This window comes from Nanorana parkeri, unplaced genomic scaffold, assembly GCF_000935625.1.
Source record: "Nanorana parkeri isolate BGI_ZX_2015 unplaced genomic scaffold, ASM93562v1 scaffold1855, whole genome shotgun sequence".
NCBI classification, from domain to species: Eukaryota; Metazoa; Chordata; class Amphibia; order Anura; family Dicroglossidae; genus Nanorana; species Nanorana parkeri.
In genome coordinates this window covers 172,282-199,093 of record NW_017308123.1, presented here as the reverse complement: position 1 = coordinate 199,093, position 26,812 = coordinate 172,282, and the positions used below count along the sequence as shown (strand labels likewise).

At 46.8% G+C, this 26,812-nt stretch overlaps 2 protein-coding genes and 1 long non-coding RNA gene across 3 annotated transcripts; all 3 read left to right on the top strand.

Annotated features, from left to right (window-relative positions):
• Positions 1-9,403: 9,403 nt before the first annotated feature.
• LOC108799928 lies at positions 9,404-10,235 on the top strand. The gene is made up of 2 exons (XR_001942060.1): positions 9,404-9,472; positions 10,173-10,235. It is a non-coding gene; the product is annotated as an uncharacterized LOC108799928 (long non-coding RNA).
• A 137-nt stretch (positions 10,236-10,372) lies between these two features.
• On the top strand, positions 10,373-13,029 carry LOC108799922 (gastrula zinc finger protein XlCGF26.1-like). The gene is made up of 4 exons (XM_018571870.1): positions 10,373-10,409; positions 11,094-11,380; positions 11,494-11,620; positions 12,338-13,029. Exons 1-4 carry the CDS (start codon positions 10,373-10,375, stop codon positions 13,027-13,029), a joined length of 1,143 nt encoding a protein of 380 aa, XP_018427372.1.
• A 1,606-nt stretch (positions 13,030-14,635) lies between these two features.
• Positions 14,636-24,888, top strand: LOC108799921 (zinc finger protein 37 homolog). Its single transcript, XM_018571869.1, has 9 exons — positions 14,636-14,736; positions 15,008-15,098; positions 19,451-19,672; positions 20,049-20,255; positions 20,360-20,416; positions 20,872-20,995; positions 22,560-23,247; positions 23,942-24,024; positions 24,737-24,888. Exons 1-9 carry the CDS (start codon positions 14,636-14,638, stop codon positions 24,886-24,888), a joined length of 1,725 nt encoding a protein of 574 aa, XP_018427371.1.
• Positions 24,889-26,812: the final 1,924 nt, after the last annotated feature.

Here is a 26,812-nt window from a genome sequence, read left to right as displayed (position 1 = left end):
TTCACTTCTCCTCGGATACCCACTGCATACAGATGGGGGAGAGCAGCGGGGATCCAGAGGCGGGAGGACAGGACACAGCCGATTGTGATCGACCTTATGGGCACCCCTGATGTACCCCATATGAATCTATCTGATCTTATGATTGTATCATGCCGGGTGCCATGTTATAAGACTTCTGACTACAGAACATGAAGAATGAACATTCCTACCGTTACTTTAATGTTTGTTTCCAGATCATGGACATGACGTTCCAAATACAATAAGCAGACGTCGTACTTCATATGAAGACCATAACACAAAAGATGGCGGCTCAACCCAACGTTCTCCTGGAGTTGACTCCTCTACCCAACCGTTGCATCCCGCTGTTCCTGGAAAAGCTTCCGCTGATAATCCGAAGAGTGATGAAGACAAAACCCAGAAGATCTTTCAATGTTCTGAATGTGAGAAATCCTTCACAAGCCAATCATGTTACGCTGAACATACGAAGACGCACACCGGACAGCGCCCAATAGATGAGGTACAAGAGGTTCTACAACTCCACTTATGACTTTGTATCATTATATGAGGTTCTAGTTTATTTCTATTCTCTGTTCTAATGTCATAATTTGTGTTCCTTAAGTGTGAAAAAGATACGGAGGTACAACCTGAGGTCACCAAGGAAGAAGAGACCCGTATGAGGGGTGGTCAGCAGTCTATGAAGGAAGATGGAATGACCGAGACTATGAAAGAGAAAGAAACTTCAAGTATCACTCCAGGTGAGTAATGACTGCAGAGGCGGGTCTCGTAATCAGTTATATCCCCTCCTCTGTATAACGTCATGTCCCCAACAAATGAGGAGGAGATACTGTACACAATATGAAGGTCCATCTCCATTCCTCAATATAACGTCATGTGACCAACAAATGAGGAGGAGATACTGGACACCATATGAAGGTCCATCTCCATTCCTCAATATAACGTCATGTGACCAACAAATGAGGAGGAGATACTGTACACCATATGAAGGTCCATCTCCATTCCTCAATATAATGTCATGTGACCTACAAATGAGGAGATACTGTACACCATATGAAGGTCCATCTCCATTCCTCAATATAATGTCATGTGACCAACAAATGAGGAGGAGATACTGGACACCATATGAAGGTCCATCTCCATTCCTCAATATAATGTCCTGTTTCCAAATATGGAGTTGGAGGTGGGACCATGTGTGTTGCTCACCAGTGTACTTAAACCATGACCCAGGGCACCATATTTATTTTCTTTGTATTGTACATGTTATCTAATCTTTTGTGTTGGTGTTATGATTGTGTCATGCCATGTGTCATGTTATAAGACTTATAATTAGGGCTGCACCAATACCGGTATTTTGGTATCAAGTATGAATATCCAATATATTTTTGCTACTCGCCGATACCGGAAGTCCCTTTCAGGAAGCCAGGCGGTGTGTAAAGACTCGCCACCCGGTTTCCTGATTAACAAGAAAGCCGCCTCTATGTGACTATGTGATGAGAGAGCATGGAGCCGGCTTGCTGGCTAATCATGGAAGCCGGGCGCCGTGCTTTCCGATTGGCCCGGGAGGCCGGCTCCATGCTCCCTCGTCATGAGATGACGAGGGGGCATGAAGCCGGCTTCCCGGGCCAATCAGGAAACCGGGCGCCGTGTAATGACGCGCTGCCCAGCTTCCTGATACAGGAAGTATCGTGCTAGGCATCTGAGCATTTTGGCGACTACGAGTACTCGCCCAAATACTCAGTATCGGCACCGATACTAGTATCGGTATCGGTGCATCCCTACTTATAATAGAATGACTCCTGACTGCAGAACATGAAGAATGAACATTCCTATTGTTGGGTTTTTCTCCCCAGAACATGGACTCGATGTTCTGAATACGAGAAGCCGACGTCGTACTTCATATGAAGACCATAACACGAAAGAAAACGGCTCAACCCAACGTTCTCCCGGAGTTGACTCCTCTACCCAACCGTTGCATCCCGCTGTTCCTGGAAAAGCTTCCGCTGATAATCCGAAGAGTGATGAAGACAAAACCCAGAAGATCTTTCCATGTTCTGAATGTGAGAAATCCTTCACAAGCCAATCATGTTATGCTGAACATACGAAGACGCACACCGGACAGCGCCCAATAGATGAGGTACAAGAGGTTCTACAACTCCACTTATGACTTTGTATCATTATATGAGGTTCTAGTTTATTACTATTCTCTGTTCTAATGTCATAATTTGTGTTCCTTAAGTGTGAAAAAGATACGGAGGTACAACCTGAGGTCACCAAGGAAGAAGAGACCCGTATGAGGGGTGGTCAGCAGTCCATGAAGGAAGCTGGAATGATGGTGACTATGAAAGAGAAAGAAGCTTCTTTAAGTATCACTCCAGGTGAGTCATGACTGAAGAGGCGGGACTCGTAATCAGTTATATCCATTCCTCAATATAACGTCATATCCCCAACAAATGAGGAGGAGATACTGTACACCATATGAAGGTCCATCTCCATTCCTCAAATGTTGAGGTGGAGATGGGACCATATGTGTTGCTCACCAGTGTACGTACTGCATGACCCAGGGCGCCATATTTATTATATTTGTATTGTACACGTTCTCTAATCTCGTGTTGGTGTTATGATTGTATTATGTCTCATGTCACATGACTTCTATTAGAATGACTTCTGACTGCAGAACATTTAGAATGAACATGTTTCTACCATTAATTCGAGTTTGCTTTCCAGAACATGGACATGACGTTCCGAACACAAGAAGTAGACTTCGTACTTCATATCCAGACCATAACGGAAAAGGAAGTGGCACAAGCCAACATGCTCCCAAAGTTGACTCCTCTACCCAACCTTTGCCTCCCACTGCTCCTGAAAACAAGGAAGAAGTGACTCCTACGAGGGGCGGTCAGCAGTCTATGAAGGAAGATGGAGTGATGGCGACAATGAAAGAGAAAGAAACTTCTTTAAGTATCACTCCAGGTGAGAAATAACTGCAGAGACGGGTCTCGTAATCAGTTGTATCCGTTCCTCAATATAACGTCATGTGACCAACCAATGAGGAGGAGATACTGTACACCATATGAAGGTCCATCTCCATTCCTCAATATAACGTCATGTGACCAACAAATGAGGAGGAGATACTGTACACCATATGAAGGTCCATCTCCATTCCTCAATATAACGTCATGTCCCCAACAAATGAGGAGGAGATACTGTACACCATATGAAGGTCCATCTCCATTCCCCAATATAACGTCATGTCCCCAACAAATGAGGAGGAGATACTGTACACCATATGAAGGTCCTTCTCCATTCCCCAATATAAAGTCATGTGACCAAATATTGAGGTGGAGGTGGGACCATCTGCATTGCTCACCAGTGTACGTACGGCACGACCCAGAGCGTACCATTGTGTCATGTTATATGACTTCAGTTGGAATGACTTCTGACTACAGAACATGAAGAAGGAACGTTCCTATTGTTAGTTGGATTTTTCTTTCCAGATCATGGACATGACGTTCCGAATACGAGAAGCAGACGTCGTACTTCATGTGAAGACAGTAATGGAAAAGATCATGGCTCAACCCAACGTTCTCCCGGAGTTGACACCTCTACCCAACCGTTGCATCCCGCTGTTCCTGGAAAACTTTCCATTGATAACTTGAGGAGTGTTATACCCAAAAAGAGGAAGATCTTTCCATGTTCTGAATGTGAGAAATCCTTCACAAGCCAATCATGTTGCGCTGAACATATGAAGACGCACACCGGACAGCGCCCAATAGATGAGGTACAAGAGGTTCTACAACTCCACTTATGACTTTGTATCATTTATACGAGGTTCTAGTTTATTAGTATTCTCTGTTCTAATGTCATAATTTGTGTTCCTTAAGTGTGAAAAAGATACGGAGGTACAACCTGAGGTCACCAAGGAAGAAGAGAACCCTGTAAGGCGCGGTCAGCAGTCTATGAAGAAGGTTGGAATGATGGAGACTATGAAAGAGAAAATAAATATCACTCCAGGTGAGTAATGACTGCAGAGACGGGACTTGTAATCAGTTGTATCCCCTCCTCAATATAATGTCATGTGACCACCAAATGAGGAGACACTGTACACCATATGAAGGTCCATCTCCATTCCTCAATATAACGTCATGTCCCCAACAAATGAGGAGATACTGTACACCATATGAAGGTCCATCTCCGTTCCTCAATATAACGTCATGTGACCAACAAATGAGGAGGAGATACTGGTACACCATATGAAGGTCCATCTCCATTCCCCAATATAACGTCATGTGATCAACAAATGAGGAGGAGATACTGTACACCATATGAAGGTCCATCTCCATTCCCCAATATAACGTCATGTGACCAACCAATGAGGAGGAGATACTGTACACCATATGAAGGTCCATCTCCATTCCCCAATATAACGTCATGTGACCAACCAATGAGGAGGAGATACTGGACACCATATGAAGGTCCATCACCATTCACCAATATTCCACTGCTGACCCCCATCTCTACTTTCTGTTAAGCTTCTTACCTTATGGTAGGACTCCCACTCCTGATACCGTGGGCTGTGGGCGGTGCAATGGGCGGAGCTGAAAGCCACTGGTCCTTCCTGCAACTGATCAGCATAGCCCAGGTGAGCAGACGGGACCCTGATAGGTGCAATGGAAATACTTGCCATGGTAACAAGCTGATTGACCGGCTCCTCTCCTTTTATGTAGAAGAGCCCGATCCCTGTTGGGAAGAAGAGGAGGAGCCTGCCAATCAACTGGTTACCATGGCAAGTGGGCAGGACCATTCTCCACTTCAGGGAGCCTGTGCTGGCTTCGGCCCCCCCATCCTACTAACTTGATGGAGCCCAGCCCTGTACAGGAGGATTGCCTGTACTCCCCTATCGGCGTCCCATGACACTAGCCTCCTGCAGGCCCTTGGGCCAGCGCCAAAAAGACTGAACGCTCAGTCCGTCCTCGTTTTACTTTTAGTTTGATTTTCTTTCCAGAACATGGACACGACGTTCCGAATACGAGAAGCCAACGTCGTACTTCGAGTCAAGAGAATAACACAAAAGATAACGGCACAACCCGTCGCTCTCCCAGAGTCAACACCTCTACCCAACCGTTGCATCCCGCTGTTCCTGGAAAACGTTCCGTTGATAATCCGAAGAGCGATAAACACAAAAAGAAGATCTTTCCATGTTCCGAATGTGAGAAATCCTTCACAAGCCAATCATGTTATGCTGAACATACGAAGACGCACACCGGACAGCGCCCAATAGATGAGGTACAAGAGGTTCTACAAGTCCTCAGATTGTCCACTTATGACTTTGTATCATTATATGAGGTTCTAGTTTATTAGTATTCTCTGTTCTAATGTCATAATTTGTGTTCCTTAAGTGTGAAAAAGATACGGAGGTACAACCTGAGGTCACCAAGGAGGAAGTCACCCCTATGAGGGGCGGTCAGCAGTCTATGAAGAAGGTTGGAATGATGGAGACTATGAAAGAGAAAAAAGCTTCTTTAAATATCACTCCAGGTGAGTAATAATCTAATAATATTGGGGAAAGGAGATGGACCTTCATATGGTGTCCAGTATCTCCTCATTTGTTGGTCACATGACGTTATATTGAGGAATGGAGATGGACCTTCATATGGTGTACAGTGTCTCCTCATTTGTTGGTCACATAACGTTATATTGAGGAATGGAGATGGACCTTTATATGGTGTGCAGTATCTCCTCCTCATTTGTTGGTCACTTGACGTTATATTGGGGAATGGAGATGGACCTTCATATGGTGTACAGTATCTCCTCCTCATTTGTTGGTCACATGACGTTATATTGAGGAATGGAGATGGACCTTCATATGGTGTACAGTATCTCCTCCTCATTTGTTGGTCACATGACGTTATATTGAGGAATGGAGATGGACCTTCATATGGTGTACAGTATCTCCTCCTCATTTGTTGGTCACATGACGTTATATTGAGGAATGGAGATGGACCTTCATATGGTGTACAGTATCTCCTCCTCATTTGTTGGTCACATGACGTTATATTGAGGAATGGAGATGGACCTTCATATGGTGTACAGTATCCAGTATCCTCCATGTGTCATGCTACAAGACTTATATTAGAATGACCTCTGACTGCAGAACATGAAGAATGAACATTTCCTATTGTTGGATTTTTCTTTCCAGAACTTGGACTCGATGTTCCGAATACGAGAAGCCGACGTCGTACTTCATGTCAAGACAATAACCCAAAAGATAACGGCACTACCCGTCGCTCTCCCAGAGTCGACACCTCTACCCAACCGTTGCATCCTGCTGTTCCTGGAAAACCTTCCATTGATAACCAGAAGAGCGATAAACACAAAAAGAAGATCTTTCCATGTTCTGAATGTGCGAAATCCTTCACAAGCCAATCATGTTATGCTGAACATACGAAGACGCACACCGGACAGCGCCCAATAGATGAGGTACAAGAGGTTCTATACAGTGTGGCAAATAATGATTGGCTCCCCTGTAGATATAATTTGTATCATCGGAGACAGAATAGGCACCAAACATCCAGAGAAGTCACATGACACAAATGTTATAAATGGAGTTGCAGTTCAGGGAGTAAAATAAGTATTTGCTCCCCAAGCAGAACATGAGTTAGTAGTTGGTGGGGAACCCTTGTTGGGGAGCACAGACCTGAGATGTTTCTTGGGGGATCCCTTGTTGGAGAGCACAGAGGTGAGATGTTTCTTGGGGGAACCCTTGTTGGGGAGCACAGAGGTGAGACGTTTCCTGGGGGAACCCTTGTTGGGGAGCACAGAGGTGAGACTTTTCCTGGGAGAACCCTTGTTGGGGAGCACAGACCTGAGATGTTTCTTGGGGGAACCCTTGTTGGGGAGCACAGAGGTGAGACGTTTCTTGGGGGAACCCTTGTTGGGGAGCACAGAGGTGAGACGTTTCTTGGGGGAACCCTTGTTGGAGAGCACAGAGGTGAGACGTTTCTTGGGGGAACCCTTGTTGGGGAGCACAGAGGTGAGACGTTTCCTGGGGGAACCCTTGTCGGGGAGCACAGACCTGAGACGTTTCTTGGTGGAACCCTTGTTGGGGAGCACAGAGGTGAGACGTTTCCTGGGAGAACCCTTGTTGGGGGGCACAGACCTGAAACGTTTCCTGGGAGAACCCTTGTCGGGGAGCACAGACCTGAGAAGTTTCTTGGGGGAACCCTTGTCGGGGAGCACAGAGGGGAGACGTTTCCTGGGGGAACCCTTGTTGGGGAGCACAGACCTGAGACTTTTCCTGGTAGAACCCTTGTTGGGGAGCACAGAGGTGAGATGTTTCCTGGGGGAGCACAGAGTTCAGACGTTTGCTGGGGGAACCCTTGTTGGGGAGCACAGAGGTGAGACGTTTCCTGGGGGAACCCTTTTTGGGGAGCACAGAGGTGAGACGTTTCCTGGGGGAACCCTTTTTGGGGAGCACAGAGGTGAGACGTTTCCTGGGGGAACCCTTTTTGGGGAGTACAGGGGTGAGACGTTTCCTTGGGGAGCACAGAGGTAACGCGTTTCCTGGGGGAAACCTTGTTGGGGAGCACAGAGGTGAGACGTTTGCTGGGGGAACCCTTGTTGGGAGCACAGAGGTGAGATGTTTCCTGGGGGAACCCTTGTTGGGGAGCACAGAGGTGAGACGTTTCCTGGGGGAACCCTTTGTGGGGAGTACAGAGGTGAGACGTTTCCTTGGGGAACCCTTTTTGGGGAGCACAGAGGTAACGCGTTTCCTGGGGGAACCCTTGTTGGAGAACACAGAGGTGAGACGTTTCCTGGGGGAACCCTTGTTGGGGAGCACAGAGGTGAGACGCTTCCTGGGGGAACCCTTTTTGGGGAGCACAGAGGTGAGATGTTTCTTGGGGTAACCCTTGTTGGGGAGCACAGAGGGGTGCCGTTTCCTGGGGGAACCCTTGTTGGGGAGCACAGAGGGGAGCCGTTTCCTGGGGGAACCCTTGTTGGGGAGCACAGAGGGGAGCCGTTTCCTGGGGGAACCCTTGTTGGGGAGCACAGAGGGGAGACGTTTCCTGGGGGAACCCTTGTTGGGGAGCACAGAAGTGAGACGTTTCTTGGGGTTGGTCGCCAGGTTTGCGCACATCTCAGGAGGGATTCTTCAGGTTTCTTGGCTGTCGCTTGGCAACTCGAAGTTTCGGCTCCTCCCATAAATGTTCTATAGGATGGAGGTGTGGAGACCTGCTAGGCCTTTCTATGACATTCATGTGCTTCTTCAACCCAGGCTCTGTTGCCTTGGCGATATGTTTTGGGTCATTGTCATGCTGAAAGGACCCGTCCACGTCCCATCTTCAGTGTTCTGGCTGAGGGAAGGAGGCTCTCCTCCAAGATTGTACAATACGTGGCCCCGTCCATTGGCCCCTCAATGTGGCAAAGTCGGGCCTTTACCTTTAGCAGAGAAACAGCCCCAAAGCATAATGTTTCCCCCTCCGAGCTGGACTGTAGGGACTGTGTTCTTGGGGTCATAGGTCACCATTCTTTTTCCTCCAAACACGGCGTATCGAGTTCATGCCAAAGAGCTGAATTTTGGTGTCATGTGACCGCAGCACTTCCTCCCAATCCTCCGAATCATTTAGATGTTCATTGGCAAACTTCAGACGGGCCTGTACATGGGCCTTCCTGAGGAGGGGGACGGGCCTGTACATGGGCCTTCCTGAGAATGGGGACCTTGCGGGCGCTGCAGGATCTCAATCCATGGCGGTGTATTGTGTTACCAATGGTTTGGTGACTGTGGTCCCAACTGCCTTGAGATCATTCACAAGCTCCTCCCCCTGTGCAGTTCTGGGCTGATCCCTCACTTTTCTTATGATCATCCTCACCCCATGAGGCAAAATCTTGCATGGAGCTCCAGACCGAGGGCCATCGATGGTTATTTTGTATTCCTTCTCACCGAGCTTCTTGCTGAGAGTCTTGTAGCCCCTTCCAGCCTCGTGCAGGTCTACGGTCCTTGACGTCCTCTGACAGCTCTTTGGTCTTGCCCATGGTGGTGAGGTATGAATGGAAGGAAGAGATTCTGTGGACAGCTGTCTTTTTTTATATACAGATTGTGTTGTCGTTAGGAGCCCCTTCTTAAAGTGACAGGACTCATCTGTGTACCACATGACCAGTCTGTGGGAGGAGCCAGAATAATTGTTGGTTGGTAGGGGATCAAATACTTAATTTTACTCACTGTGACCCCAGAGATTGTCCAGTTCTGACTTTGTATCATTATATGAGGTTCTAGTTTATTAGAACTCTCTATATTAATGTCATAATTTTGTGTTTCAGTGTGAAAATGATACAGATGTACAAACTGAGGTCACCAAGGAAGAGGTGACCCCTATGAGGGGCGGTCAGCAGTCTATGAAGAACGTTCGAATGATGACGAGAATGAAAGAGAAGAAAACTTCTTTAGATATCACTCCAGGTGAGTAATGCAGAGACGAGTCTCGTAATCAGTTGTATCTCCTCCTCCGTCATGTCCCCAACAAATGAGGAGGAGATACTGTACTCCATATGAAGGTCCATCTCCATTCCCCAATATAACGTCATGTGACCAACAAATGAGGAGGAGATACTGGACACCATATGAAGGTCCATCTCCATTCCCCAATATAACGTCATGTGACCAACAAATGAGGAGGAGATACTGGACACCATATGAAGGTCCATCTCCATTCCCCAATATAACGTCATGTGACCAACAAATGAGGAGGAGATACTGTACACCATATGAAGGTCCATCTCCATTCCTCAATATAACTTCATGTGACCAACAAATGAGGAGGAGATACTGTACACCATATGAAGGTCCATCTCCATTCCTCAATATAATGTCATGTGACCAACAAATGAGGAGGAAATACTGTACACCATATGAAGGTCCATCTCCATTTCCCAATATAACGTCCGGTTTCCAAATGTTGAGGTTGGAGATGGGACCATGTGTGATGTTTATCAGTGTACATAAGGCATGACCAAGGGCGCCATATTTATTTATATTGTACACGTTCTCTAATCTCTTGTGTTGGCGTTATGATTGTATTATGTCTCATGTCACATGACTTCTGACTGCAGAACATTTAGAATGACCATGTTTCTACCTTTGGTTGGATTTTTCTTTCCAGAACATGGACATGACATTCCGAACACAAGAAGTAGACTTCGTACTTCATATCCAGACCATAACAGAAAAGGAAGTGGCACAAGCCAACATCCTCCTAAAGTTGACTCCTCTACCCAAACTTTGCCTCCTACTGCTCCTGAAAACAAGGAAGAAGTGACTCCTACGAGGGGCGGTCAGCAGTCTGTGAGGGAAGTTAGAATGATGGCGACAATGAAAGTGAAAAAAAATATCACTCCAGGTGAGTAATGACTGCAGAGACGGGACTTGTAATCAGTTGTATCCCCTCAATATAACGTCATGTGACCAACACGAGGAGGAGATACTGTACACCATATGAAGGTCCATCTCCATTTCTCAATATAACGTCATGTGACCAACAAATGAGGAGGAGATACTGTACACCATATGAAGGTCCATCTCCATTCCTCAATATAACGTCATGTGACCAACAAATGAGGAGGAGATGCTGTACACCATATGAAGGTCCATCTCCATTCCTCAATATAACGTCATGTGACCAACAAATGAGGAGGAGATGCTGTACACCATATGAAGGTCCATCTCCATTCCCCAATATAACGTCATGTGACCAACAAATGAGGAGGAGATACTGTACACCATATGAAGGTCCATCTCCATTCCCCAATATAACGTCATGTGACCAACAAATGAGGAGGAGATACTGTACACCATATGAAGGTCCATCTCCATTCCTCAATATAACGTCATGTGACCAACAAATGAGGAGGAGATACTGTACACCATATGAAGGTCCATCTCCATTCCTCAAATGTTGAGGTGGAGATGGGACCATATATATCTAATCTCTTGTGTTGGTGTTCTATAACTTTTCTTAGAATTACTTATGACTCCAGAACTTGAAGAATGAACAATGTTTCCATTGTTTGATTTTTCTTTCCAGAACATGGACACGACGTTCCGATCACAAGAAGGAGACTTCGTAATTCATATCCAGGCCCTAACACACAAAACAATGGCACTGCCCAGCTTTCTCCCGGAGGTGGCTCCTCCACCCAACCTTTGCACCCCGCTGCTCCCCAACAGTTCCTGAACCTAAACAAGATGATCTTTTCATGTTCTGAATGTGGTAAATCCTTTACGAAGAAATTATATTTTGCCATACATAAGAGGATGCATACCGTACGGCGCCAATTTCTGGAGGATCACACCATCCCCCACTATGACCAGGTAGATGAGGTTCTAGATCTCCACAGATTGTCCAGTTCGGACTTTGTATCATTATATGAGGTTCTAGTGTATTAGTATTCTATGTTCTAATGTAATAATTTGTGTTGCTTAAGTGTGGAAAAGATACGGAGGTCAAGAAGGAACAAATGAGCCCTATGAGGGGTGGCCAGCAGTCTATGAAGAAGGTTGGAATCATGGCGACGATGAAAGTGAAAAGAACTTCTTTAAATATCTCTCCAGGTGAGTAATGACTGCAGAGACGGGACTCGTAATCAGTTGTATCCCCCCTCATGTGACCATCAAATGAGAAGGAGATACTGTCCACCATATGAAGGTCCATCTCTATTCCTCAATATAACGTCATGTGACCAACAAATGAGAAGGAGATACTGTCCACCATATGAAGGTCCATCTCTATTCCTCAATATAACGTCATGTGACCAACAAATGAGGAGGAGATACTGTCCACCATATGAAGGTCCATCTCCATTCCTCAATATAACGTCATGTGACCATCAAATGAGAAGGAGATACTGTACACCATATGAAGGTCCATCTCCATTCCCCAATATAACGTCATGTGACCAACAAATGAGGAGATACTGTACACCATATGAAGGTCCATCTCCATTCCCCAATATAACGTCATGTCCCCAACAAATGAGGAGGAGATACTGTACACCATATGAAGGTACATCTCCATTCCTCAATATAACGTCATGTGACCAACAAATGAGGAGGAGATACTGTACACCATATGAAGGTCCATCTCCATTCCTCAATATAACGTCATGTGACCAACAAATGAGGAGGAGATACTGTACACCATATGAAGGTCCATCTCCATTCCTCAATATAACGTCATGTGACCTACAAATGAGGAGGAGATACTGTACACCATATGAAGGTCTATCTCCATGAACATGTTTCTACTGTTAATGTAATTTTTCTCCGCAGCACGTGGAGATGACGTTCCGAATACCAGAAGCAGACGTCGTACTTCATATCCAGACACAGAAAATAAAGGCACACCCCGATGTTCTCCCAGAGTTGACTCCTCCACCCAACCTTTGCGTCCCGCTGTTCATAAGAAACTTTCCGTTGATAACAGGAAGAGTGTTAAACACAAAACCAACAAGGTATTTCCATGCCCTGAATGCGGTAAAACCTTTACAAAGGAATCTTATTTTGCTATGCATTCGAGGACTCATACTGGAAAGCGCCCATTTGTATGTGTGAAGTGCGGGAAAAGTTTTACGTACAATTCGTGCCTTCTTAGACATCAAAGACATCACACGGAAGTGAGGCCCCATCCATGTTCACATTGCGGGAAAAGTTTTAAAGAGAAATCTGCCCTCATCCAACATCTACGAAGTCACACCGGTGAGAAGCCCTTCCCGTGCCCTCAGTGCGGTCAACGGTTTAGCCAGAACGAACATCTGCAGAGACATCTGCGAGCGCACACCGGCGAGACCCCTTTTGCGTGCAAGAAGTGCGGGAAGTGCTTTACGCGAAAAGATATGCTCGCCCTGCACGAGCAAAGGCATGTGGATGAGCGCCCGTTTTCCTGTCTACAGTGCGGGAATCGTTTCACCAATCCGTTTTGTCTGGTCCGACATCAGAAACTCCACGCCAAGAAGCGCTCTTGAGAGGTTTTTCGGTCCAGTGTGTGGGAAAAGTTTCATATACAGAAATAGACTTTTTTTGTTTTTTTTAAATGAACGTTCACACAGAGGCGAGCGTCCTTATCCATGTCCTGCGTGCGGGAGGAGTCTCACGTGGTGTAGTCACCCAAAGTAGCGCCCTGTTCTGTTGCGCCCTGTTCTGAGTGCTTCAAAGAACACCAGAGAACTCATGCCCAGTCATAGAAGTGACAGACTTCCAGGGCGTTTCCCACTTCGCGCCCAATTCCTACCTCCTGACCCCATGTATACCTATTCCCAGAAGCCTTCAGGCCAGAAGGATGATACGCAGGGTCCTCAATGATGGAGAGTTCCACTGACGTCAAACTTTTGACATTCTCCGCACCGTTGTACATATAGTGCCACACACCAGTGGGCGGGGCCATGATGCCTCACAGGAAGTGAATTAAATGATGTTGGACTATAGATCAGTTGAGTCTGTAAGGGACATTCCCAGAAGAGAAGGTGAAAATTTCGGCCCAAGTTTCTATTTTGTTTGTAGAGTTGTTCGGTTATAGACTCGGGTGTTCACGTTATTCTGTCCATTCCGACAAACTGTTCCAAGAGTTTTTTTTTGTTTTTTTTTTAAAGATTCTATCAAATGTTTTTGTGAACATAAATAAAAACAAAAACAACACAATGTGGCTTCTTACAATACCAGGTCAACACATTCCGTTATCCACACCATGCGTAGGATACGGTTCCATAACTTGAACCGGAACGTCAGGAGGAACATCGAGTCTGGTGGGTCTACAGAGAGGAGGTGGTTCCATGTGGAGATGAAGGCCACCTGACCCCATATCTTAGGGGATGACCTCTGCTTCCATAGGTTTGCATTGAGTAACTGCACCCAAAGTGATGGGGTTGGTGGCCCCGAGTCCTTTCACTCAATGGGTTGGAGGCCCTGAGGGATGGGGTTGGTGGCCCCGAGTCCATTCAATTAATTTCTTAGAACAGCTAAGGAATCTCATGGATTGGTGAGATGATGGTATCTCATTAGAGATCTCCAACAGGTGGAGCGTTGGGTCTTCGACATTGAGGAAGGTGAAGGAGTTTGTAATAAAGTCAACTATCTGTTTCTAGGAATCCTGGCCATAGTATCACGCAATAGGTCCCCTTGAAACATGTGTTCCATGACCTGATGCCCATAGCGTCAAGCCAGAGTGGTCATCAAGAGATCTGGTGGAAGAGTTAGAGTTGGGTCACCTTGTCTTTAGATGACCTCACTGAGTTCATGTATGTTTCTTCAGGCGCCGGTCAACTATCTTGTATCAGGGTAGGGAGCATCTTAGCCCCAGTGTCCCGTGTTTTTACGGTTTCCTTTTAGAAAGTGAGAGTCCACGATGGCTTGTGGACACCAGCTTACTAGGATCTAGTGAAGGAGTGATACAGATGTGAGGAGAGATCTCAGTCAAGGAGTGATATAGATGTGAGGAAGGATCTCAGTCAAGGAGTGATACAGATGTGAGGAAGGATCTCGGAGAAGGAGTGATACAGATGTGAGGAAGGAGCGATAGATGTGAGGAGAGATCTCGGAGGAGTGATACAGATGTGAGGAAGGCGTGATACAGGTATGAGGAAGGATCTCCGAAGGAGTGATACAGATGTGAGGAAGGATCTCAGAGAAGGTGTGAGGAAGGATCTCGGAAGGTGTGAGGAAGGAGTGATACAGATGTGAGGAAGGATCTCAGAGAAGGTGTGAGGAAGGATCTCGGAGGAGTGATACAGATGTGAGGAAGGATCTCAGAGGAGTGATACAGATGTGAGGAAGGATCCCAGAGGAGTGATACAGATATGAGGAAGGATCTCAGAGAAGGTGTGAGGAAGGATCTCGGAGAAGGAGTGATACAGGTATGAGGAAGGATCTCTGAGAAGGTGTGATAGAGGTGTGAGGAAGGATCTCAGAGAAGGTGTGAGGAAGGATCTCTGAGAAGGTGTGATACAGATGTGAGGAAGGATCCCAGAGGAGTGATACAGATACGAGGAAGGATCTCGGAGAAGGTGTGAGGAAGGATCTCGGAGAAGGAGTGATACAGGTATGAGGAAGGATCTCGGAGAAGGTGTGATAGAGGTGTGAGGAAGGATCTCGGAGAAGGAGTGATACAGATATGAGGAAGGATCTCGGAGAAGGTGTGATACAGGTGTGAGGAAGGATCTCGGAGAAGGTGTGAGGAAGGATCCCAGAGGAGTGATACAGTTTTGAGGAAGGATCTCAGAGAAGGTGTGATACAGATGTGAGGAAGGATCTCAGAGAAGGTGTGAGGAAGGATCTCGGAGAAGGAGTGATACAGATATACGGAAGGATCTCAGAGAAGGTGTGATACAGATGTGAGGAAGGATCTCAGAGAAGGTGTGAGGAAGGATCTCGGAGAAGGAGTGATACAGATATACGGAAGGATCTCAGAGAAGGTGTGATACAGATGTGAGGAAGGATCTCGGAGAAGGTGTGAGGAAGGGTCTCGGAGAAGGTGTGAGGAAGGATGTCGGAGAAGGAGTGATACAGATGTGAGGAAGGATCTCTGAGAAGGTGTGAGGAAGGATCTCGGAGAAGGAGTGATACAGATGTGAGGAAGGATCTCAGAGAAGGTGTGAGGAAGGATCTCGGAGGAGTGATACAGATGTGAGGAAGGATCTCAGAGAAGGAGTGATACAGATGTGAGGAAGGATCTCGGAGAAGGAGTGATACAGATGTGAGGAAGGATCTCAGAGGAGTGATACAGATGTGAGGAAGGATCTCGGAGAAGGAGTGATACAGATGTGAGGAAGGATCTCGGAGAAGGAGTGATACAGATGTGAGGAGAGATCTCAGAGAAGGAGTGATACAGATGTGAGGAGAGATCTCAGAGAAGGAGTGATACAGATGTGAGGAGAGATCTCAGAGAAGGAGTGATACAGATGTGAGGAAGGATCTCGGAGAAGGAGTGATACAGATGTGAGGAAGGATCTCGGAGAAGGAGTGATACAGATGTGAGGAAGGCTCTCGGAGGAGTGATACAGATGTGAGGAAGGATCTCAGAGAAGGAGTGATACAGATGTGAGGAAGGGTCTCAGAGAAGATGTGAAGAAGGATCTCGGAGAAGGTGTGATACAGATGTGAGGAAGGATCTCAGAGGAGGTTTGAGGAAGGATCTCAGAGAAGGAGTGATACAGATGTGAGGAGAGATCTCAGAGGAGTGATACAGATGTGAGGAAGGATCTCAGAGAAGGAGTGATACAGATGTGAGGAAGGATGTCAGTGAAGACTGCTCCAATGTAGGGAAGAGATTTGAGACTTATAGGCCAAGCTTTGCATTTGTAACATGGAGTATGTAGGTAGAACTATCGTGAAGAGTTCTTAAGTTCAATTTAATTTATAATTGGTGACCCCTGCAGAAGAACCTCCCTGCCGTTGTTCCTGCCCAACTTTAAAGTGCATCTAAAGGCAAGACTGCCTGTCAAGGTCCCCACTGGGAATATATATCTTCTCCTGGTCCTGGTGACCATCTTCTCAATGACCTACAATGATAGATGGGTGTCATGGGGGCTCTGAACCCCCATCTGTAGATTGAGAATATATAGTTGTATTTGCAGCTGTTTGGAGGCGGTTCTCTGCTGCCGTGGGCACCCCAAGTGGTAACTGGAAGTGTCCGCAAAGTAGCCGAAGGATGAGAGCAGCACAACGAGTAGGTGGGTCCAGTAAAAAATAAAGCATCATGCTTGATTAGAAAGTCAACACTGTTTGGGGGCTCCACCTCCCCATCATCAGGGCTTGTGCACTGGCAATGAGATCCTGTAGTGGAGTGCAATTGTCTAAAACAAAGAATGGAATTCGAGGTTCCCTTCACCTTCCCCACCATTTGGACATAGTAAACTTTCCTTCACCTTCCCCACCATTTGGACATAGTAAACTTTCCATCACCTTCCCCACCATTTGGAAATAGTCAACATCCCTTCACCTTCCCCACCATTCCGACATGGCCAACTTCCCTTCACCTTCCCCACCATTTGGACATAGTAAACTTTCCTTCACCTTCCCCACCATTTGGACATAGTCCCCTTCCCTTCACCTTCCCCACCGTTCGGACATAGTCAACTTCCCTTCACCTTCCCCAACCTTTGGACATAGTCCCCTTCCCTTCACCTTCCCCACCATTCGAACATAGTCAACTTCCCTTCACCTTCCCCACCATTTGGACATAGTCCCCTTCCCTTCACCTTCCCCACCGTTCGGACATGGCCAACTTCCCTTCACCTTCCCCACCATTTGGACAGTCACCTTTCACACCATTCCGACATGGCCAACTTCCCTTCACCTTCCCCACCATTTGGACATAGTCAACTTCCCTTCCAATCCCCACCTTTTTGACATAGTCAACTTCCCTTCACCTTCCCCACCATATGGACATAGTCCCCTTCCCCACCGTTCAGACATAGTCAACTTCCCTTCACCTTCCCCACCATTTGGACATAGTCCCCTTCCCCACCGTTCGGACATAGTCACCTTTTCTTCACCTTCCCCACCATTTGGAAATAGTCAACATCCCTTCACCTTCCCCACCATTCCGACATGGCCAACTTCCCTTCACCTTACCCATCATTTGGACAGTCACCTTTCACACCATTCGGACATAGTCCCCTTCCCTTCACCTTCCCCAATCTTTGGACATAGTCAACTTCCCTTCACCTGCCCCAACCTTTGGACATAGTCCCCTTCACCTTCCCCAACCTTTGGACATAGTCCCCTTCCCTTCACCTTCCCCACCATTTGGACACAGTCACCTTTCCTTCACCTTCCCCACCATTTGGACACAGTCACCTTTCCTTCACCTTCCCCACCATATGGACATAGTCACCTTCCCTTCCCCACCGTTCGGACATAGTCAACTTCCCTTCACCTTCCCCACCATTCGGACATAGTCACCTTTCCTTCACTCGTGTTTCTTCTATTGTATCTCTTGTGCTTTTTCCTCGAATTCCTGGATGTGCAAAGTGATAACAGAACACAAGATCAATATATTCCAATGATTGAACCCTGCACTTCCTGTATCTCTCCTGGAGGGGGCGACCAGGTACAGACAGGAAGTGATGTCATATAGGAAGTTCCAGTTGAGAGGTGAGTCGGGGGGAAGTCAAGAGGAGGCATTTTAATATGAATCCCCCCCCCCCACCCCCCCATTACAAATCAGGTTTATTGGCAAAATTTACAGACTGTCAGCTTTCTGCAATGAACAAAAAAAGCAATTGAAATAAGTCAACACATCGAATGTTTCATGAGGTTTCCCCAAATTTAACTGAGAATCCAACTTTTAATGACTTCTGAAGTCTCAGAATGATAGATCACATGACCACCTCCAGGAGGATGGACGAGGACCAGAGTCTCATGACTGAGAGGATACTAAACCTCACCCTGGAGATCATCTACCTGCTGACCGGAGAGGTGAGGAGGATTCTGGGAGGTCACATGACATCACTCTGATCTCTATTCATAAAACACAGACCTGACCGGAGAGGTGAGGAGGATTCTGGGTGGTCACATTACCTGACCAGAGAGGTGGGACAGAGCCTAGGAGTGATATAACATTGTTTATTCTTTGATACAGATGTTTCCTTCAGGAATGTCTGGTGACCATGTACCTCACTCCCTGACACCTGATAGTAAAAACAAGAAGATTCTAGAAGTCACCAAGAAGATGATGGGGCTGCTGACGGGAGAGGTGAGCGGTGCCGGGAATTCTGGGACATGATCCAGGAACAGACAAGGGGCGTGTCTGGCTGGTGACGGGAGAGGTGAGCGGTGCCGGGAATTCTGGGACATGATCCAGGAACAGACAAGGGGCGTGTCTGGGTGGTGACGGGAGAGGTGAGCGGTGCCGGGGATTCTGGGACATGATCCAGGAACAGACAAGGGGCGTGTCTGGGTGGTGACGGTATCATTGTGTGTGTCAGGTTCCTATAAGGTGTCAGGATGTCTCTGTCTATCTCTCCATGGAGGAGTGGGAGTATCTAGAAGGACACCGGGATCTCTACAAGGACGTGGTGATGGAGAATGCCCCGCCCCTCACATCACCGGGTAAGAGGAGAGAGCAGTACGGAGGCTCCGCCTACATCCCCCATCATCTGATACACACATAGAAACAATGTATTCAGTCAGTGTGTGTGTTTCCTACAGATGGATCCAGTAAGAGGAACCCACCAGAGAGATGTCCCCGTCCTCTGTATTCCCGGGACCCCACCCAGGAGGATCTCACCGTCCCCCACCATGAGAGATGTCCCCGCCCCCTGTATTCCCGGGATCCCACCCAGGAAGATCTCACCCTCCCCCACCATGATCAGGTAGATGATGGACAATCTCTGATGTTGTTATTTGGGATCTGGACATTATCTACATTGTTACCATTTATATATTCAGAGTGGAAATTGGAGTGATTTAAACGTTAAAGAAGAGTGCAAAGAATATGATGAGGAGTATGGAGTGATGGAGGAGTCAGAGTGTCCAAAAGGACACAAAGATCTATACCAGGAGAACATGGAAGAGTCGTCCAGCTACAGGAACCCATCAGAGAGATGTCCCCGTCCTCGGTATTCCGGGGATTCCACCCAAGAAGATCTCACCATCCCCCACCAGGATCAGGTAGATGATGGACAACCTCTGCTAGTTATCATTGATCTACAATTCCATGTCTGATGATAAATGTTTTATTTCATATTTAGAATGTGAACCTCACTGACTGTAACGTTGCCGTTAAACAAGAGTTCATAATGGACGACAAGGAGTATGGAGTGATGAAGGAGCTGTCTGAAGGACACAAGGATCAATACAAGAACATTATGGAGCCACCTAGTAACGAAAACCCACCAGAGAGATGTCCCTGCCCCCTGTATTCCCGGGATTCCACCCAGGAAGACCTCACTATCCCCCACCATGATCAGGTAGATGACTAACAAGTATTGATGGTTATGATTTATACACAGGCGTGTTTGTTCCAAATATTGTTTTGTATATTCAGAGTGGAGACCTCGGGGGTCATAATATTGATGTTAAAGAAGAGTATAAAGAGGAGGATGAGAAGTACGGGGTGATGGAGGAACTTTCTGATGAACACAAGAATGTGATGGAGCCACCTAGTAAGAGGAAGCCACCAGAGAGATGTCCCCGCCCTCTGTATTACCGGGATTCCACACAGGAAGATCTCATCGTCCCCCACCATGATCAGGTCGGTGCAACCGGGTATTGTAGTCCTAAAATAAATCTTCAAGATTAATATTCTTCCCTGTGGTCTATTTCCTGTTTCACAAATGTCTCATCTTTGGGGTGTAGGGTGAAGAGCTGAAAAACATCACAGCTGAGGTGAAAAAGGAGGAAGATGAGACATTGGTAAGTGGGGATCAGCAGTCTATGGAGGAGGGAGGTCCTCTGGATTCCTGGGATTCCACACAGGAATATCTCACCATCCCCCACCATGATCAGGTAGGTGGGACTGAGCATGTAGATATAAAGATGTATTCTAAGCTGTGAGGAGACGTTCCCCGATGTAATCTCTTCCTGGTCACATATCTGTTCTATCATCTTCGGGGGTTTAGGGTAAAGAAGTTAAAGACGTCAAAGTTGAGGTTAAACAGGAAGAAGAAGAGATGTTTGTGAATGGAGCTCAGCAGTCTATGGCAGAAGGAGGTCCTCTGTATCCCCGGGATTCCACACAGGAAGATCACACCATCCCCCACCATGATCAGGTAGATGGGAGTCTGGGGAAACTTTAAGTTGAGATTAGACACCTCTATGTGACCTCAGTGACCTCATTCATTTTATTTTCTGCTCATTTCTGAGTTTAGGGTGAAGGACTTACTGAAAAAAAAGAAGAAGAGACGCGTGTGAGGGGCGATCGGAGGTCCACGGAGGAGGTTGGGATGAAAGTGACGGGTTACAAGAAGAGATCTTCTCTAGTTATCAGTACCGGTGAGTGATACCATTTACATACACAAACGGGTCACACTTCCATGTAGACGGAATGTGATGGGGAGCTGGTTACCTTAAAGGAGAACTATGGTGTTAGGGCTTTTCCCCATAGTTCTCCTTAGGGTAACGGGAGGACACAAACTAGCGTCCTCCCGTCACCCTAAGCTCAGTATATAGGGAGCTGCTGCTCGCGGTATACTGAGACCTCCGCAGATAAAGCGGATCCCGACAATTATGTCTGGATCCGCCCAGCTGCGTGACTGACAGCTATCTAGAAGCAGAGCCAGCTGTACCCGCCCCCTCCCCCGTCCGTTCCGCCAGTCAGCGCTGGCAGATCGGAGCGGGGAGGAGGGAATCCAGCCCCTCCCCTGTCACGGCAGAGAGCAGTGACAGGATCGAGAGGTGAGCGAACGCCAGTATGTGTTCTCTCACCTCCCGATCTACTGAGCCGACCTGTGACAGTCTCATTGTCACAGGTCGTCTAGAACTATGAGGTGAGTGAAAATCACCCCCTCCCCTCCTCATAGTTCTCCTTTAAGATCAGCCAATAAGAGTAGACTGAAGAATCAATGGTAGGCCATCAAACGATGAATCTGAAACAGTAATCTTCCTTTACATACAATAAGAGGAAGATGAACCGTCTCCATTTTCTGATGAGTGTTCTGTAAACTCTGCCACCAACAATGGTTACTTATTCCACATAGAGAACATTGTTCAATAATGAGAAGAAGATAAATCCTAATTTATGTCCTGAAGAACATCATCAATGTACCTAAACCACTGTACACCATATGAAGGTCCATCTCCATTCCCCAATATAACGTCATGTGACCAACAAATGAGGAGGAGATACTGTACACCATATGAAGGTCCATCTCCATTCCTCAATATAACGTCATGTGACCAACAAATGAGGAGGAGATACTGTACACCATATGAAGGTCCATCTCCATTCCACAATATAACGTCATTTGACCAACAAATGAGGAGGAGATACTGTACACCATATGAAGGTCCATCTCCATTCCTCAATATAACGTCATGTGACCAACAAATGAGGAGGAGATACTGTACACCATATGAAGGTCCATCTCCATTCCTCAATATAACGTCATGTGACCAACAAATGAGGAGGAGATACTGTACACCATATGAAGGTCCATCTCCATTCCCCAATATAACGTCATGTGACCAACAAATGAGGAGGAGATACTGTACACCATATGAAGGTCCATCTCCATTCCTCAATATAAGGTCATGTGACCAACAAATGAGGAGGAGATACTGTACACCATATGAAGGTCCATCTCCATTCCACAATATAACGTCATTTGACCAACAAATGAGGAGGAGATACTGTACACCATATGAAGGTCCATCTCCATTCCTCAATATAACGTCATGTGACCAACAAATGAGGAGAAACTGTACACCATATGAAGGTCCATCTCCGTTCCCCAATATAACGTCATGTGACCAACATATGAGGAGGAGATACTGGACACCATATGAAGGTCCATCTCCATGAACATGTTTCTACTGTTAATGTAATTTTTCTCCCCAGCCCGTGGACGTGACGTTCCGAATACCAGAAGCAGACGTCGTACTTCATATCCAGACACAGAAAATAAAGGCACACCCCGATGTTCTCCCAGAGTTGACTCCTCCACCCAACCTTTGCGTCCCGCTGTTCCCAAGAAATTTTCCATTGATAACCGGAAGAGTGTTAAACACAAAACCAACAAGGTATTTCCATGCCCTGAATGCGGTAAAACCTTTACAAAGGAATCTTATTTTGCTATGCATTCGAGGACTCATACTGGAAAGCGCCCATTTGTATGTGTGAAGTGCGGGAAAGGCTTTGCGCACAAATCGAGCCTTTTCAGACATCAAAGACATCACAGCGAGGAGAGGCCCCATCCATGTTCACATTGCGGGAAAGGTTTTAAAGAGAAATCGGCCCTCATGCAACATCTAAGAAGTCACACCGGTGAGAAGCCCTTTCCGTGCCCTCAGTGCGGTCAATGTTTTAGCCAGAACGAACATCTGCAGAGGCATCTGAGAGCTCACACCGGCGAGACCCCTTTTGCATGCAAGCAGTGCGGAAAGTGTTTTACACGGAAAGATATGCTCGCCCTGCACGAGCAAAGGCATGTGGATGAGCGCCCGTTTTCCTGTCTACAGTGCGGGAATCGTTTCACAAGTCCATTTAGTCTGGTCCGACATGGGAAAATCCACACCAAGAAGCGCTCGTGAGAGGTTGTTTTTCTGTACTGCGTGTGGGAAGAGTTTCATATAAAGAAATAGACTTTTACATTTTTTTTAATGGAGGCGAACGTCCTTATCCATGTCCTGCGTGCGGGAGGAGTCTCGCGTGGTGTAGTCACCCAAAGTAGCGCCCTGTTCTGTTGCCTGAGTGCTTAAAAGAACACCAGAGAACTCACGCCCAGTCATAGAAGTGACAGACTTCCAGGGCGTTTCCCACTCAGTGCCCACTTCCACCCTCCTGGCCCCCATGTATACCTATTCCCAGAAGCCTTCAGGCCAGAATCAGGACGCGCAGGATCTACTTCCGGGTCCTCAATGATGGAGAGTTCCGCTGACGTCCTATTTGTGACTTTCTACGCACCATTGTACATATACTGCAGGGAGTTGTGGTGACACACACCAGTGGGCGGGGCCATGATGCCCAACAGGAATTGAGTTAAATGGTGTTGGACTATAGATCAGATGAGTCTGTAATGGACATTCCCTGAGAGGAGGTGAATATTGCAGCCCGAGCTTTTGTTTTGTTTGTAGAGTTGTTCGGTTCTAGACGTGTTCACGTTATTCTGTCCATTCCGACAACCGGTTCCAAAAGTTTTGTATTTTTTAAGAGTTTCTAAAATGTTTTTGTGAACTGAAATAAAAACAAAAACAACACAATGTGGCTTCTTCCAATACCAGGTCAACACATTCAGTTATCCACACCATCCGTAGGATACGGTTCCATAACATGAACCAGGACTTCAGGAGGAACATCGGGTCTGGTGGGTCTATCGAGAGGAGGTGGTTCCATGTGGAGATGAAGGCCACCTGACCCCATATCTTATGGGATGACCTCTGCTTCCATAGGTTTGCATTGAGTAACTGCGCCAAAAGTGGTGGGGTTGGTGGCCCTGAGTCCTTTCACTCAATGGGTTGGTGGCCCCGAGTCCTTTCACTCAATAGGTTGGTGGCCCTGAGTGATGGGGTTGGTGGTCCTGAGTCCTTTCACTCAATGGATTGGTGGCCCTGAGGGATGGTGTTGGTGGCCCCAAGTCCTTTCACTCAATGGGTTGGTGGCCCTGAGTGATGGGGTTTGTGACCCTGAGTCCTTTCACTTCACATTTCTTAGATCGAAGGAATCTCTTGGCATGGGGGGATGATGGTATCTCATTAGTGACCCCCAACAGGCTCAGTGTTGGGTCTCCAACATTGGGGAAGGTGAAGGAATTTGTAATAAAATTGACAATCTGTTTCCAGGAAACCTGGCCATAGTATCACGCAATAGGTCCCCTTGAAACATGTGTTCCATGACCTGATACCCATAGCGTGAAGCCTGAGTGGTCATCAAGAGATCTGGTGGAAGAGTTGGGTCACCTTGTCTTTAGATGACCTCACTGAGTTCATGTGTGTTTCTTCAGGCGCCGGTCAACTATCTTGGTTCAGGGTAGGGAGCATCTTTGCCCCAGTGTCCCATGCTATATGATTTCCTTTTAGAATGTGAGAGTCCACCATGGTTTGTGGACACCAGCTTAGTAGGATCTAATACCAGGTCAACACATTCAGTTATCCACACAATGCGTAGGATACGGTTCCATAACATGAACCAGAACGTCAGGAGGAACATCGAGTCTGGTGGGTCTATATAGAGGAGGTGGTTCCATCTGGAGATGAAGGCCACCTGACCCCATATCTTATGGGATGACCTCTGCTTTCATAGGTTTGCATTGAGTAACTGTGTCCAAAGTGGTGGGGTTGGTGGCTTTTTACTTCACGTTTCTTAGAACATCTGTCGAAGGAATCTCTTGGATTGGTGAGATGATGGTATCTCATTAAAGATCTCCAACAGGCACAGCGTTGGGTCTTCATCATTGGGGAAGGTGAATAAGTTTGGAATAAAATCAACTATCTGTTTCCATAGTTTCCCGCCATAGGTCCCCCTTGAAACACATGTTCCATGATCTGAGACCCATAGCATGAAGTCTGAGTGGTCTTTAAGAGATCTGGTTTGTGAACACCAGCTTAGTAGGATCTAGTCAAGGAATGATACAAATGCCAGGAAGGATTTTAGTTAAGGGAAAGACAGATTGGACACTTACAGGCCACGGTGTGCATGGAGTATGTAGGCAGAACTATCTTGAAGAGTTCTTAAGTTCAATTTAATTTATAATTGGTGTCTCGTTTAGATTAGTTAGCTCGCTTCCTGGCTTCTTGTGTCTCTTGGTGACTCCTGCAGAAGAACCTCCCTGCCGTTGTTTCCTGCCCGACCCCACTGGGGCATATGTCCTCTATGGTCCTATTGCTAGAGCTCTCTTTTACCATATCCGTGACCATGCAGCAACCCCAGCTTGTCTCTTTTCTCCAATATATAGGTGGCCAATCACAGGTAGGTCAGGTAGGATGGGTATTAACTGCCACAGTCGGTTGGGTCTTTGCCGGGTTTTGGTATAATGGTAATGTGGGCCTCCAGGGATTGAGGAGAAAAGGGACAGGACTCCGAAACAGAATAACATGCCTTAGTAAAGAAAGGACCTGGGAGGTCTTTATATTGTTTACAAAACCTGACAGAGAAGCCATCGGGGCCTTGCCCACCTGAAAGGAAATGGCCAAGGAGGACCTCATCCTCTTCAACAGGGGAGTCCAGGAAATCCCTGACGTCCGAAGAAATGGTGGGTAATGCCATCTCGTGTATATAGTCACAAAGTTTAACACTAAAATCCTGAGGGGACATCGTAGTAGAAGGAACTTTGAGATTGTATAAAGTAACAAGATAAGTATGGAATGAGTCTCCAATGGAGGAAGGGGAGTGAAGTAGTTGGCCCCCATGAGCCTTCACTTTGGCAACAAAAGTGGTAGCAGAACGGGGATGGGGCTTCCTACCTAGTAGTCTGCCACACCTGTTGCCAAATTCATAATGATGGGCGCGGGCTTTATCTCCAGCGATAAGGTTACGGTGATCCAAGAGAGACGAAGAGTGAGCAGCTCCATTGTGTGGGCAGGAGAAGTGACAGACCTATGTAAGGCTTCCAGTTCGTGGAGATGATGGAAGAGCTGGGTCAAGGGCGAAGGCTCTTTCCCATGTTTCCAAAAAAATCCTTCCCAGTACACGCTTAAGGGCTTCGACCGTAGGGGAGGCGTAGTGGGGTCCCCAGAGTGGTGTGCAAGAAAATGAGAAATAGTAACTGCGATTTCCTCCTCACATACAACATCCTTGAGCAGGTTGTCCTTAAATCTACAAGTACAAGAGAGGAGATCCCACTCCCTAAAGGACACAGTCAATATGACAGGAACATGGTCAGACCATAGTAGACCCAATGGAAACCCGAGGAGCCAAATCCAGCTGCTCGTCATTGCCTTCTCTTCACCTTCCCCACCATTTGGACATAGTCAACTTCCCTTCACCATCCCCATCATTTGGACATAGTCAACTTCCCTTCACCATCCCCACCATTTGGACATAGTCAACTTCCCTTCACCATCCCCACCATTTGGACATAGTCAACTTCCCTTCACCATCCCCACCATTTGGACATAGTCAACTTCCCTTCACCATCCCCACCATTTGGACATCGT